Source organism: Sinohyriopsis cumingii, chromosome 16, assembly GCF_028554795.1.
Source record: "Sinohyriopsis cumingii isolate HCF-2022 chromosome 16, ASM2855479v2, whole genome shotgun sequence".
NCBI classification, from domain to species: domain Eukaryota; kingdom Metazoa; phylum Mollusca; class Bivalvia; order Unionida; family Unionidae; genus Sinohyriopsis; species Sinohyriopsis cumingii.
Genome location: NC_142976.1, coordinates 71,064,177 through 71,080,865, shown reverse-complemented (window position 1 = coordinate 71,080,865; position 16,689 = coordinate 71,064,177). Strand labels below are relative to the sequence as shown.

General features: G+C 35.7%; 1 protein-coding gene across 2 annotated transcripts in view; it reads left to right on the top strand.

Annotated features, from left to right (window-relative positions):
• Positions 1-16,375, top strand: part of LOC149780749 (hepatocyte nuclear factor 4-gamma-like) — a 69,186-nt gene extending 52,811 nt beyond the window's left edge. For both annotated transcript variants that reach the window (XM_089937819.1, XM_089937820.1), the window contains exons 2-8: positions 4,602-4,637; positions 8,569-8,859; positions 10,967-11,082; positions 11,827-11,979; positions 12,572-12,812; positions 13,298-13,534; positions 15,009-16,375. In XM_089937819.1, coding sequence (XP_089793945.1) covers positions 4,602-4,637; positions 8,569-8,859; positions 10,967-11,082; positions 11,827-11,979; positions 12,572-12,812; positions 13,298-13,534; positions 15,009-15,466 — 1,532 coding nt within the window. In that variant the 3' untranslated portion in view covers positions 15,467-16,375. The remainder of the gene's footprint in view (positions 1-4,601; positions 4,638-8,568; positions 8,860-10,966; positions 11,083-11,826; positions 11,980-12,571; positions 12,813-13,297; positions 13,535-15,008) is intronic.
• Positions 16,376-16,689: the final 314 nt, after the last annotated feature.

Sequence of the window (16,689 nt, the reverse complement as noted above, 5' to 3'; positions counted from 1 at the left end):
AGCGGGAGGTCGTGGGTTCGAACCGCGGCCGAGTCATACCAACGACTTACAAAAATAGTACGAACAGCTGCCTCGCTATGCGCTCAGCATTAAGAGGTTAGTGTTAGGACTGGTCGGCCTGGTGTGAGGATAATGTGACTGGGTGGGACATCATGCTACATGTTTGCGGCATGATGCCCCAGTGCTAGACATCACAATAAACTGCCACACTGCTAACATCGAAGCGATAAGACTGAAAAATTGTTAAAGCTACGTTAAAAATCCTAATCACACACATTTTCTTTTTGAAACCCTTCCTGTATGAATAATCATTCCCCCCGGAATGGTGTACATACACAGTATGCTAAGGTACGCTATAAACATAGACATGTATGCTTTTATTTCTTCTTTCTAATAGCAATGAATAAGTTTTACTGTTTTGCGCCTATTTTATTGCAAATTTACAAATTGCGTGTAATTTTATTTTCGCATATATCATCATCATCATCATCAAAGCGATGCATGTATGCAACAACTTGACCGATATTCTGATGCTGTCAAGGCCATAGTCACTTGATAATGCATTCACTTACCAGATGCCGACCTTGCCATCTCTCACCTTGATCCTGTTTTAATGCTTCCATTTTAGGGGCGCTCGACATGATTTATGTTCTTCTCAGAGAGTGACAGGTGTAAGTTGAACTTGTTTATTTTGAGAGAATGTCGACGTACGTATATGTTACTTTCTGTGGCTGAAATGTCTTTGGATGTTTTACTTCTGAAAAGTGTACCTGATCAAAGAACACAGCTCACCAAAATGGCTGCTCCCACGTGCTCCAAAAAAAATTAGCCTGATTATAATACACTATCTTTTGCAGCTATAAAACTAGGGAAAACAAATTTTGAAAGACTAATATATATATATATATATATATATATATATATATATATATATATATATATATATATATATATATATATATATATATATATATCGGCTCTTTGTTTTAATAATTTACCATTGAAGCAAATAAAGAAACGATCAGGCGGAATTAGCAGGATTTTGATAGGTGCAAATCTTAAAAAAGGCCAAGCCTTATACCATATGAACCTGACGACACCCATCAACCATACATCAAAAATGATGGAAAGTAAAAGTTCTTTTAACAACACCTAAATTATAATACGTCATTTTTAAATAGCCGGGATAAACAGTGGTGAAAACCTGGGAAATTCTGTGTCTTTAAAAATGCAACCCTATGAAAAATACGAAACTGTTGAGCGCAAACTTTTGCACTGAATGAGTCAGAATCCCTTGTTAGGTTTAATGACACGTTAGCACAATAGTGACTTTTGGTGCCGATTAAACGATCGACTGATAACCAGGAAGAAAAGGTAATATTGCTAGATTTGATATCTGAGTTTTAAAAATAGACTTGTACATTATAAATTCCATTTTATATTCACCTTTTGATGTGTTGTTTATACACTGGAAAACGGCACGTCAACCGCATGACTGCTTTCAAATCATCTGACCCTTAGCCATTTTTTTTATAACGGGTTTCTACAAAATTCAACTGAAACTTAATCAGGGTTGTTATGAGGATTCGGCAAAAATTGCATGCCGTGCCCCTTCAGTAAGTTTGTAATGATGGCGAATTTTATGTTCCTATGTATTAGATTAGATGGATAAGTTGGGAATTCGGTGCGAGGACGGATAGTTCCATTGTATTCCACAACAGCTGGCAACATACGGGAGTCCTAAAAATGTCAAGTGACACCTGCGAAGTCAGATACAGACCACTAAATTTAATGCGTTTAAAACTCTATTGGCAATCCGACTACGTGGAGCGAGTTGTGTTCTGGGCTCGTTTTCTCCGATCCAAACTTTTTTTTTTTTGTTTTTCATAAGTCGGATTCAAAAAAGAAAACTGATGTCTCATCTCCTGTAACAATCTCACTGGAACACGTGGCCCATAGCTGTTTGGAAAGTTCAATCTGAGTCTGTTCAGTCGTCAAGAAGCGCGGGTCCAATATTACATCAACCCTTCTGAGCTCAAATGACTCTTTAGTATTTTCCAAGCGAGCATTGTCGTCGGGTGCTTCCTTCACAACAGCTATTTCCCACTCAACATTCACATACAACGGTCTTTCAGAACGTGGGTCGTCTTCCAAGCATTCGCGACAATCTTTAAAATGATAAAAGGACCCTGTAATTGTAATTATAGTATATGACAGTTATATCCGTAAACTTTATCTAAGTCGATCTTGATGTCAGTCAGTACCATAAGAGCGTTAAGATTTTACCGTATGATCTTTTCTCATTAACGTAATTTTCCCCTTTCTCCGGCATTTTTATGTCCCAGTCATTTACCTACGTCACGTCAAATATATCAGCAGGCGCCTAGCGTGCTGTACATGCAGATGAATTTTATTCTTAATAACGTTGTTTGTCTATCGATCGAAGTTACAAACATACATACATACATACATACATACATACCAATTTTTGTGCTGCTGGTGAACGGAATTTTAAAAATTTCCCTTTCCGTCCCAGCGTATTTCCTATTGTTTATTATAAGATTATAACAATGGTATATGCTAGGAAATCACGGCTACCAACACGGAAAGGACGAAATAATCTAACAGCATGAAGTTAAAATATTAGTGCTACGATACAGCAGCGGTGTAGTGCACGTAGACTAGAAACTTGTATTATACTTGTAGTAATTACGAATCTTAAGGTTAATGCTAAGTCCGTATTTTTTTAAAACACGAAACCTCATTTTAAAAATCTTTCAAAATTCATATAATAAATTGAGAAAGTGTAGTAGTTTGTCAAACCGCCCCTCCCCCGCCAAAAAAAATTTGTTCATGAAAATCAGTTGCACTCATCGAAAAGCGCAAACTACAACCAGTGACAAAATATTGGAAAAATACATTAAATTAGCTTGTACCTTTAGTTTCAAGGTTTCTCAACTGTTCAAGTATTACTTCCAAACGTTTTCAGCTACCAGTAACTCGATTCCCCGTAAATGACAATCTTATCTCGTGTTTAGCTATTAAGGAGTGATACGTACTAATTCTAGTGTGATAATGAGTGAGGGAAGGAGAGAAAAGCCCACTTCATGTGATAACACATATCCCAGTATCTAGCATTACCTTAACGCTTTCATGTACTTAAAATGACCGACTATCTTTCGATGGAACCGCTAACATATACAAATAAACCAGTAAGAACAAACCTTAAACTCGATTAACCTGTATCAGCAGGACAGTTTTCTTTATTCAGCTTGTTTGAACATTTTCTACTTGCCATATAATGCCCAAGTTTCTTTAGAATCATAATTTATAAACATGACACCAAAAAAAATACTAAATTTTCAATCGCTCAATTTTTTATTAACTGTAAAGGAGAATCAAAAAAAAAACGTTAAGAAGAAAATAGTTGGCTGGTAGTGTTAAATGAGAATAATTAAATTTATTAATATTTTTACATTTCTCGTCTGTTTAAGCCATATTTAGATAGATTGCTTAATATATTTGCATGAATATTGGCAATTATATAAATCTTTTGCTACTCCAGTTTTGTATTTTTTGAATCTATTGCGTAATCAAATTTAAGTGTTTCTGGGACCAATAACAGTGTACTATTAATATTTATTTTAGCTATTTTTAAATTGGAAATGAATAAATAAATAAAACGATTTCGAAGTAACAAAAGCTACTCGTAATGAGAGAAATATTGTGAATAAAATTAAGAAAATTGTAAGATTAACAAGTTTTCAGTTTTATTCGATCATAAGATAAAGTTTCTGTTTGAAAACCGTGTGCTACACGAATATCGGTTAGTTCGGAACAATGTTGTCTCATGAAACCATTGTCTTTAACGGAAGAATGTCTTCTATCGGATTATGTCAGACAGTTGCACGCTGACTTTGTTTTTCTACGATTGTCATGCCAATCATCTTCCATAATTAATGGGATGTCCATTTATTCAAATTCCTCTCACAGGCTTTGTTCCCATACCCACTAACGTAAAATTAGATAAATATGGGTTGCTACTTTGTTTTTAAGAACTGTGTTATTTTACCCCTGTCGAGGTGTGCGATAAGGAACCCTATTGAAAGATAATTTCTTCTGAACAAATCCGAGAATCCCCGAGTACTACTATATTTCCCTATCAGTAGTCTATTATGAAAAGTAAACAATGGGGATTGGATCAGAACAAGACAGGGAAGGACAAGCTTATGCATGTATTTCAATACGAATGGGAAACGAGTGGGTGGTGTAATTCCAAATGGTGGAAGGTGGACCTTGGCACGGTTGTCACCGGAACTGGTAAGCCTGTATATTACTTGTCTTGCATTTATATTTCCTGAGACTGCATGGAGGTCTCATTGTTGTCAAGTGTACATTGACGGAAAGACTTACTTCCACCAGTTTTGAAACATTTGATACTTTAAACCAATCATTACAGGGTTTTCTACAAAGAGAGAACAGTGACAAAGCTTCCTAAAGATCAGACTTTTACGATTGCCAAGATTCTAGAGCTACTATGCCTGAGTTTTATCCTTATCCCTTTCCTGATACACCGACTAATACGCTGTATTCCATTTTAGAGTCATCGCAGAGAGAACAGTATTACTATTACGAAGGTAAGTCATTTCATTTACTAGGCCATACAAAAATAGCTTCAGTGGTTCCTCACAGTGAGGCCCATGGTTATAACTCTGCCCCTCTTTATAATGACATGGATACCATTAACCTGGTCGCATTTTATTTTGTAATACAATCTTAATTTATTCAACTTATTTTGTTCAGTTACTGGCTCATGATAACATATAATAACGCGATTTTACATTATTAAATGTTCTCTTTTTGTATTTTATTGAGCTGTCAGGGCACGTTATTGTTTGAACGTCGCTTTTTATGTGACTTCTCACTTATAACGCGTATTACTTTTATGGCGTCCATGAAGAGCATTATAAAGAGTGAGCACTGTTCCTGCACAAGATGTCCTTGCACTTGATACTTATTTCCCGATAAGTACATTAATTTGTAAAGAAGTGATATTTAATAATTCAGGTCGAAAAGGCCGCAGTTTTTATCTGCCTAAAAAAAACCCCACAGAACAAGCACAGTGCCAATGCTGAACACAGCCGCTTGTATTAGTAGGAGTTCGCATAATTTAAATTATGTCTTTCAGTGCTGAAAAACATTGTAAACTACAATAGTTGTTGAATACAACACAACTTTTTTATTTATGATATTGTATTCTAGAATATGGAGAATTTAAAGACTTAAAGTTGAATAACGTTGACATGGGAAGAAAAAGGGGGGGGGGGGATATCGAAAATGAAGAATAAATATGTTTGCAAAAGTATATGTGACTGATATACTGTGCTACCCTCAGCGAGTATTCAAACAGTGTCAGCATATTGCAGACGATCGTTTTTAGCATATTAATTTTACTCATATACATGCATTTCTTTATAGGTATGTCTGTTTTTGTTGCTTCTGTTGTGTATTTGCTGCTTGTGTTGTGTATTTGTTGCCTTTGTTGTGTATTTGTTGCTTCTGTTGTGTATTTGTTGCTTCTTTTATATATACGCTTTCCCGCTTTCCTGCCGCTTTTCATTAAACATTTGTTTAAATAAATAATCGTATTGTGTGGTGAAGTGGCAATCTTCAAGTAAAGAGTCTTTTCCTTTTAAAACAAATCTTCATGCTCGATATAAAATCAAGATAAATACACTCTCGGAAAATGAGTAAACGAAGAGTGGATTGGCATGGATATCTGTGGAAAGCCAGGTTTGATTTGCAAGTGATAACTCTTTACTCTTGTTCAGATTTATCATGCAAAACAATTAACCGGGAAGATATCAGCAAATTGAGGTACGTGGACTATTGACATCATTTTTGGAGAAAACATTGGCAAAGTGAACCTGAACCGTAAGTTTAGTTCTAAAGTTAAACAAATTAAATTTGCCCTGTATTTTTGCACTTATATTCAGATGACCTGGTTATATATTCAGATATTAAATAATATATTTTTGGACAATTTTTTTGGGGGGACATGTTTTTTTTAAAGGCATAAACCATTCATTGTTCGGTTTGGCCAAATAAAGTATATATGTTCTGGTTACAATGAAAAAGTGTAATTAGGTCAGTAAAAACATTCTTTTTGTGAAAAATGAAGCATAAACTAGAAAATAAGTGTCCTTCGCATCCTGAATTTAACTTGTATTATAGTTGCATCCCTTTTTTCGTTTTGGTTTTCTCTCGATTTTCTTTTTCTTTTTCCAAATTTATTTCTCTCTCCCTTCCAAAAAGGTAGGGTCAGCAAGAAAAAATAGGGTTACCAGAACCAAACATACTTTTTATTTGTCCTAAGCATATTTCTGTTAATTTATAGCAATAATTTTTGTCAGGTTTTGTTTCACATTTGTAAACTTGTTTGATTTAAGATAAAACGAAAACAAAAGAACTTGTTAGCGTTATTAGGTATTTTAAAAAAAACACACGAGGAGAACAAATAAGATTTGGTTTTCATGTTTGAATGCATATGTGAACGTCTGAATTAGAATTTCACAAAATTGTTTTAAAAAAATGTTTTAATTTTGGGGGGTTAGATCTTCCGGTCAGCTTTGGGGTCTTTTGTTACAAACGCAGATCTAGTTACAAATCTATTCAGTTGCAACGTCACACATACGTGATAATCTACGACTTCAAAGTGTTTCATCTTTGGCAGAAAAGAAATACGCTTTACATACGAAACACTTAGGACGGTTATTAAATAACTAGTTTCGCATTTGAGGGATAATTTCATTGTAATGACAGAATGTTGATGATATATTTATAGTTAATTGAAATGTAGCAAATATTAAAGCAGGCCATAACTAGTTCTGCATCCTTCTGCTTCCATTTTCCAAATAGAAAATATTGAAATATATTACCCATGTATTTAATTGGTCAATAACCAGTGCATATATTTCGGTATTTGCAGTTTTCACTTTGTGTACGGAAGTTTAGACGTGGTTTATAGAAATCACTGGACATGGCGAGTACGAAGGTCGTGAACGGCAACCACGGATATATACAGACAGTAGCCTACTGTATTCTATCGATTCTAAATGTATTACTTAAGTATTTGTAAATCTTCAACACAATTTAAGCAAAAGAAATTTTCTATTGTGACGAGAAACTATAGCCTGCTTTACATTACATTACGGGGAAGAATAAATGCTAAGATAGAATTTCATATCTTAACATAAATCTTCAGTCAAAAGAGACACACATTTTAACATTTTAAGACCTCGACAGATCTGCGTAAAATGCCAAAATTATTTGAATATCTTTAAACACGAAGCATATCTCATAGAACATGATTTGACCGGGACAACCATGACATGAAGAAGTAAAAACTAGTGACAGTTGCGTCAGTGGCGTACAGGGATAGATTTAACACCTACAATGTAGCAGTAAGACGTGGCCATTCACAAGGCTTTAACACACTTTAAAAGTTTTCGAAATATGCTTTTATTTTATGTTTCTGTTTAGCAATGAATTGTTCAGACTCGATGTATCGACACAATTGGTAGTCTTGTTTGCAAAGAATGTATTGTTACACGTTCTAGATCATGCGCAGTCTCAGTTCATGAGTCGAACTTACGGTAGTAAAGACATGATATATGTTGGTTAAATCGTTACATTATATAAGATTGTCCCGAGAAAGAAAACCATACCGTGACATGTTCGCGTGAGACCGGCTAAATGCAGTTCAAGAGAAGACACCTACTTATAACTCGTACATTACTTCTCTTTTTGGTGTTCATCGTTTCACTTTATAAAATCTCTAAAGAAAATGTCTTACCCAGGCTTGGCTGGGAGAAACTGCAGTGGGGACGGACTTGTGGAACGTTCAGATAACATTAACTTACCTCCAATACATTGTATAAAATATTTACTGAGGGAGCTCTATCTATAAATTTTTGTATTACTGTGTCATGTTTATCGATGATGCACTTAAATTTAAACCATCAGTTTGAAGAACGTTGAAGTCATCGCATAATTTGACTTCGTCCATATTGCATAGTGCCATTTCAACATAATTTACAGGTACCCTCTCATACACCGATGATTGAAACGAATTTATACATTTGAATCGCATGAAATTATATTCAGAAGTCCGCAAGTAGCGATATAAAACACTTACTAACTTTTCTCCTTACTATCCAATTCCACTTTTTACTAAATTTATTTCACATCAAGAAATCTAAAACTTCTAAAGTATTTGCTTTGTACAAAATCGCAGAGAGTTACCAGTGACGTATGCAAAAATTTAATTTCTAGAGAATTGATTTTTTAATAATTTTAAGTATCTCATCATAGAGAGTTAATGATTTATTTGAGGAAAATTTGACTTGAAGTGTGATCTTAATTTCATGAAGGCTGCCTGTGATACAAGTTTCATATCCGTCATGAACTACCAGTGACGATAGCAACAAAGATTTGAACGGTTGGCAAGAAATATGTTAGAAAAAGATGAAGGGAAAAAATGAACTACTCTGTTGTTTTTTTTTCCAGATTCCACAGACATCGGTCTGCAGGGTATTACAAATGTACAAGCTTTGGGACCTTCTTCCCCGACCCAGGGGCTGAGCCAATTCTGTTCAATTTGTGGAGACCGTGCCACAGGAAAGCACTATGGGGCCGCGAGCTGTGACGGCTGCAAAGGCTTTTTCCGCCGGAGTGTTCGCAAAAATCATGTGTACACGTGCCGTTTCAGCAGGAATTGTGTAGTAGACAAGGACAAGAGAAACCAATGCAGATACTGTCGTTTAAAGAAATGTTTCAGAGCTGGCATGAAAAAAGAAGGTAATTTTGGCGACCGCAGTCATTCCAAGGCTTAAGGCTGATTAAAGTATCTTTGGTCTAAGTTACGTCGCTTCAGTTCAACTCTAACGCTTGTAGATTTTAAAAGATATTATTTTTCGTTATTAGTTCTGCTGGCCGTAGACCAGAAGAGCTTATGGGATGGTTTTTCATCAGTCGTATGTCGTCAGTCTATCCGTTCGTTAGCACAAGTTTTCAGTCGCAACTGCTCCTAAACTACTTGGAGAATTACCATGAAACGTTACACACCTATCTGTCCAATGGTCTAGTTGGTTTGAAAATTAACCCGTTTAAACATACAGTATGGTCACCGCATCATCCATCTTAAAAATCGTATAATCGTTCCTCTTCCTGAATGGATGGTCGTATCAACGTGGGATTTGCGCTAAACTCCTTCCCATGATGTATATTTGGTCCTAATGAAAATGGTGCCGATAAGAGGTCCAATATGGCCCTCACGGAAGTCATCCAGAAAATATTGCTATCGCTACTTCTCCTGAACGGAAGGTCATATTGTCATGGGTTTTTCACCAGAAGACTTTTTTGATGTCTGTTTGATCTACTAAATAAAAATGGCGTAAGTCTGATGTATAATATGGCAGAAACAGTGGCTATATTTTGCATCTTTTCACTCATCTTCCTGAATTGATGGTAATATCAATATAGTATTTCTACTAAACATTTCTTTTGATGTCTACTTGAACATAAATGAAAATGTTATTGATCTGACGCATAATACGGTCGCCACGGCAACCATTGCCATCTTGAAAATCGCGCTATCACTACTTTTCCTGAAAGGAAGGTCATATATACAAGAAGTTTGACCAGAAGATGTTTTGTGATGTCTAATTTGGACTAAATGAAAACGGGACCGATCTGATGTCTAATAAATGGCTGCTATTCAGTAGCTATAGCTGCTCATCCTGAATGGATGACCATATTACTAAAATACTTCTGATGATGTCTACTTAGTCCTAGATGAAAATGGTGCCGATCTAATGTGCAGTATGTCTGCCACATCAGCCATCGTAAAATAAAATGATGTTATCGCTAAATCTCCTGAACAAAAAGAAATGCGTCGTTTGCCCTTTACGATTTCATATGATGTCTAGTTGTAGTATAGGTTCTACAGTGTTCATCTAGAAAATAGTATTATCGATACTTCTCCCAGATGGTTGGTTTTATAGGTATTATGTTTGTACCTGAAGAGTTCTTATGATATCTAATTGTCACTGTAAATGGACATAGTGTGCATCTGATATCCAGTGTAATCACTGTTGCGGCTATTTTTAAAATTATATTTTATTACTGCTCCAAAACGGAAAGTTATATCAATATGAGTTTTTTTTTTTCTAGAAGACATTTGTAAAGTCTTGCTGGTCCTAATTTAAAATGGTGATGATCTAACGACCAATATGACCGTCTTGTTTACTACACCTCTTAAATAGAGATTCTTTTTATATGGAATTTTCACCAGAAGAGTTTTTACAGTGTCTATATGGTCTTAAATTAAATTGATACAGACTGACCCACAAAATGAAACTATTGTTATCTCTACTACTCCTAAAATGGATGGCTCTATCGACATGGGCTTTCACCAATACATTTTTTATGATGCCTAGTTGGTCCTACATAAAAACGGCTGTTTTAAAATTTTGCTGTTGCTGCTCGCCCTGAATGGAGGGCCATATTGAGTCTATTGATACTTGATTTTCACAAAAAAGTCTTAATGATCTCTGCTTAATCCTAATTGAAAAGTGTGCCAGTCTGACATCAAGTATGTCCGCCACAGTAGTTAATTTTAAACTCTTGTTATTGCAAAAGAACATAAGAGATGGTTTCAACAATCAGCAGTGAAGAGAAAGACATAGTTTTATCTCGAATTCTTGGAAATTGTTTTCGCCCAGTAGAGTCAGTCCCATTGAGTAACTCATGCTTAAAACCATCACCTGTGTGCTTTTAGAAATGAATTTCACGAGGCATAGAGCTTTCTTGAATAGAGTGTCCAAATGGACCCTGTCTTAGATTATCTTTAAGATGAATCTGGACGTTTTTGTACTGGAAAGTTAAATTCAGTGTCATTTTTCAGCCGTCCAGAATGAGAGAGACAGAATAAGTGTAAGAAGGACGACATACGAGGAGCTGGGAAATAACGGTTCGCTGTCAGTCAGTACGCTTCTGAACGCAGAGATTCTTTCCAGACAGGTATTTTATCAAAATAAATAGTTTTCTCATAATTTAATTAATCTCTTTAAGATACATTTTATTGTAGGACCTTCTTCATTTCTTTATATTCCTATGTTTGAATCAGTATTGGTCCAGGCATTAAATTGGTCCTTTTCTCATTTGAATAAAAAAGAGTACACTTTAAATTTAGAATTCATATGTTGCCAGAGTTCGTTGCACACGTTTTGTAGACATAAATCATAGCAGTCGTTATTTACCTCATCATCTTATAATTTATTTATCAACAATTAGTCTATGATCATAATATTTGCAAATATTCATTTTCATAGTAAATATTCTTCACTTCTCTTAAAGAGTCCTACGAAATAAAAGTATTACGTGGATTATATCGGGTCCTCCAACCAGACCTCTCCCGTGGTTTAGTGAGATCTTCTTCCAACGAGGAACCCTGGATTAGCGGGGATCTCACAGACGGAGTCACGTGTGAGTCTGGTTGAACGAGGATAATATCCCGAGGGTTATGTTTTGTGAGGGAAAAAAATCTTGTCTAATGAGAGTCCTGTTAAAACTCTTAAGTAGAGTAAGATTATGATTTCACCAATATATATATATATATATATATATATATATATATATATATATATATATATATATATATATATATATATATATATATATATATATTAAATGCGTATGCAGTGGGACAGTACGTTTATGCCGGAATCAGAGTGGCAGGTTAATTTTCATTGTTGTCTGCTACAGATCGCATCTCCAACAATCACTATGGCAGACTTGTCGCAAAAGAGAGTGGCCAATGCCAATGATGTGTGTGAGTCAATGAAACAACAGCTACTTGTCTTGGTAGAATGGGCCAAATACATTCCGTGCTTCTGTGAACTACCGCTAGATGATCAGGTAGGTCATCGCAGAGATTTACTAAAAATTGGAACGTGGCATACAGAAACGTAAACAAATTATTACGTAATAGACACCATTCATTACAACTGACTATTTAAATTATCGCTTTCTGAAAGATATATCACAATGGTACCATCTTGATGTTTGCATTTTAGTGATTATTTCTTGCAATTAAAGAGCAAGAAACCGCTTCCGAATTGAAGGTAACAAAAACAAAAAGCTGATCTGGCAATGGTGCATGTGTGTGTGTGTGTCTTTCTGTGTACCTTTCCAACCCATTGACAGGTATTGTTGCAAGTAAATCCTTTAGAAAATAGTTTGAAGGCTCTAAATCTCTTTTCCACATGTGATGGTCATTGTATATATTTCATGTCATTGTCATACTCGTGTGGGTTTTGAGAGATAAATTCTGTTGTGACTATAAATGCTAACACCCAAAATTATTTCATTGTCTCGTGAAATAAATCATAGTAGACACCAGCGGGCTTTATCGAAATGCTTCATGTTTCTGTGTATTGATTTTTTTCTGCCCCAAATGGAAAACCATATTGGTGCTCTACTATTTCAGTTTCCTTGTTATGTTCGATAGGTGGCGCTACTTCGTGCCCATGCCGGCGAACACCTTATTCTAGGTGTAGCTAGGCGGTCCATTCAATTTAAGGATGTCCTGCTCCTCGGAAACGAGGCAGTCATTCCACGACTAACAAATGACATGGAAATTGGAAGAATAGCGACCAGAATATTGGATGAACTGGTCAAACCACTTAGAGATGTACAGATAGATGACTCCGAGTTCGCCTGCTTGAAAGCCGTGGTATTTTTTGATCCAGGTACACTTCTTTCTGCTCTGTCATAAAGGATAATAGATCGGAAAGTGTTATGCTTAAAAGGGGGCTTGAGAGAAACGTCAAATGATAGTTATTAGAAGAGTCCGTAAAGTTTTGTTTCCGGTGTTTAACAAAATGCCAAGTTTTCTTTTGATCATACATCCGTATGCGAGATCTTTTGCTGCTAGCATATCCCTTGTCTCCATCATCTCTGATAATGTTGATTCCTAGTGTATACATAAAGGCTGGGCATGTATATCAATAACTAGCACTCATTAGGGGTAGGTCATTTTTTATTTCATGAAGCCTGCGTAATTCAATACATATTTTTGGCTTCATATGTTGGATTGTTATATTACTGTGAAAACAATTCGTGCAGACGAACGATAGAGTAAAAGTGGATGTCGACCAATTATAAACCGTAGTTACCGTGATAGTAGATTTTATCAGTATTTATTGAAATAATGATTATTTTTTTTGTATTTTAGATGCCAAAGGAATCAGTGACTCCGCCAAAATCAAGGCGTTCCGGTATCAAGTACAGGTCAATCTGGAAGACTACATTAATGATCGGCAATATGACTCCAGAGGGCGCTTTGGTGAAATGCTTCTGCTTCTTCCCGCTTTACAGAGTATCACGTGGCAAATGATTGAGCAGATACAGTTTGCTAAATTGTTCGGAATGGCCAAGATCGACAATCTATTGCAGGAAATGCTTTTGGGAGGTAATTGTTTTTTCTTTATAGCTTGTCACTTAACTAGCTGACGAAACGTTGCCGGTGTAACTGTCTAACTGAGAAGTTGGACTTTTATTTTTGGTCCCAAAATTAACGATATGTATTCTTTGTAACATGCTTCTGTGCTGTCTTTGACATGCATGACTTTGCGTTGTCAGGAGCGTACATGCCCAGTAGTATCAAAATACCAGGAAAGTTACGGATTCCGGAAAGTTCAACTATGTATTTCTTGACTCTATTTACCGGAAATATTTATTTTTCAAACTTCGAAGTTGCTCATACTGAATCATTCTTCTCACCAGAGGAAATAATTAGAAATGCAAGCCTTTGCATTTATAATCGGCAAATACGAAACATGTTGCAGTTTTTTTTCAATAGGAGAACGTCCGTTATTGAATAGACTTAGGTCTTTTCGAACCCAAAAAGCATGGCCTTGCATTATAGCATCAGTCTATCGTACAACACATGAGCTGGCATAGTTTTCCATGTTATGTTCTTTATTGCCGCTAGTAGATACAGTGGATTCTTTCATTTTCGTGGGTATACGTTTTATTTGACTGGGAACTATGACATTTTTAAAGGCACTTAAATTGGTGTAATTTGTAAATGGTCCTATTGTTTCCACAGAGGGGTCACTTTTCGTTGAGACTTTCGTTTCATGGTTTCTAGTAACCGTGAAATATACGAAAATTGCTACCCCATGAAGAATATCACCACCCTAACCCACCCACCCACCCACGCGAACATCGGGGTGTAGAATAGGAGGGCAACCCCATTTTCCGTGTGTTCCACCTCGTATTGCATTTCACCTGCAAAGTTCATAGACTTTTTGAAACAGTATAGCTGATAAAATAAATTTTCTTCTTTGTATTTTGAGGGGGCTCTTTCCCTTTTTGCCTTCGATTTGTATGACTTTTCAAGAGCTTTTGTAATTTCTTTATATTTTATTCTTGTCACAAGATGTATATTAATTTTCGTCGGATTTTGCAAACATTTTGCATTTAGCACTTTTGAGTACTAGCGCATGATCAGCAGTACATAACCTGGAGGGTGCTGATATGCCATACATGCATGCATCCATCCATCCATCCGTCCATACATACATCAAGAATTCATAGTATTAAAAAACTATAAGCCACAACACAAAATTACTTCAAAATAAATCTCGTCGTGTTGCCTTTGCTAGTTTTTTTCGTATTTTCTGGGGAACCAGACAGACCGTAAATAATATCAGTCTGAAGATTACCTAGATGATGTGAAAGAAATAGTGAGATTGGCAAAACGATACAGTCAGTTATATTTGAACCAGTCTGTGTTGTTGCTTTTTTACCGCATGTAACGGCTTTGTTTATTCAAGGTATCCTTGAAAGGCTTTCACATGAAACTATGAAAAAACAACGAACTTGTGTTTTCTCTTTCGCATTCCACTGTGTGTGCTCATTAACGTTTTATTCCATTTCAGGGGCCAACTCTGAGATCCCACAGAATCCCCACCATTCCAGTTCAATGAACTTGGCTTCACCAATGATGGCCCCAATACCTTACAACGACCATCTAGCAGATTCTCCCGGTCAAGACGCTCTCTCTGTAGGCGATCCTTCAATATTGCCTCTTAGATCCGACAGTCATAGTCCGCCATTAGGGCACGGACCAGGGTCCTATTCATCCCCAAATTATCTGAACCTTGGAGGATCAGTGGAGCACTCTCCTTCATCGACCCTTTCACCACCAGATTCAACGGTCATAGTGTCAACAATGAGTGACAGCCCATGCCCTAATAGTCAGCCACCAGTGCATTCGTCTATCCCGATTTTGCATTCGGACACCTCGGCATCCTCATCACCAATCATGGTTCTGAGCCCTGAATCTTTCGGTCTCTCACAAAATATTCACCAGAGATTCAAGCAGGAGGTTATCTGATCAAAATAATGGATTTCATAAATATTAGATCAAATCTGATTTTATCACTTTTGTTGGAAATGACTAAGTTTGACAATCAAGACGAAGATTTGTTATAAATCTCGTTGTAATCCAAGTGAACAAAGAGACTGGAGATTTCAGTAATTATCATAAGTATCTTAAAGAATTATGCGAGAATGTAGACCGTTCTCTACGAACTGAAAAGCACAGAGAGACTTGCAAGATTTGCATTTTGTATGCTTTTCATCTACTTTCAATATGAATATGTAAAGTTTATTTTGGTTTGCTTTCACAGTTAGGAACTCTACCGACACCAATAATTGAAGATATCTTTGAAGAGTTTGCTGCCATAAATTGCGAAAACGAGAGAGAGAGAGAGAGAGAGAGTTTATGCCATACATTATGTGCCTTAATGTGCAATGAGAAATATATATATATATATATATATATATATATATATATATATATATATATATATATATATATATATATATATATATATATATATATAGAGAGAGAGAGAGAGAGAGAGAGAGAGAGAGAGAGAGAGAGAGAGAGTCAGAGTCATTGTAAGATCTCTTTTATTGTTTTTTTTAGACGAGAACAAGAAATAAATGGTTAATATGTTCTGCAATATTACTCTGTTAAGTTATGGACACGTGCATAAATGACTTTTGACGAGGAGCATATAAGGAAGAGAGATTACATTTTCATAAAATAACTGGAAAAGCTTTGTGAAAAAAGCATATTTTTGTATCAAAATCGTTTATTTTTCTATTAAATAATATCATTTTTAACAAAGAAATCCATATGTAGATTTTTAACACAGGACAATGCATTTTACACTTGCAGGTTATATGAAAAATATTTTCTGTTGTAAATAAAAACTATATAAATTGTGGCCAATAAGTCATACGTTTGCTTCCTTTATCTTCATTGCCATATATTTAGTATAATCATGCGTACAATCAAAATCATTCAACAGGTGTCGTCATTTTCACTTTATTTGCTACTTTCATGCAACATGTTCAGCATTTTGGCAGAAAGAACAGAGCACTATTGGAAAAGCGGTAGCTCATGTTAATCGTCAAAAATGAAAGAGCATCTCTCTTTTGATTCTGTTGTTATTTATATGTAGTACTTCGTGTCAGATGTGTTCTCGTTAGATCGATATAATCTTCGAGTGGGATAAGACGTGTTCTCTTTGGATAGATATAATCTTC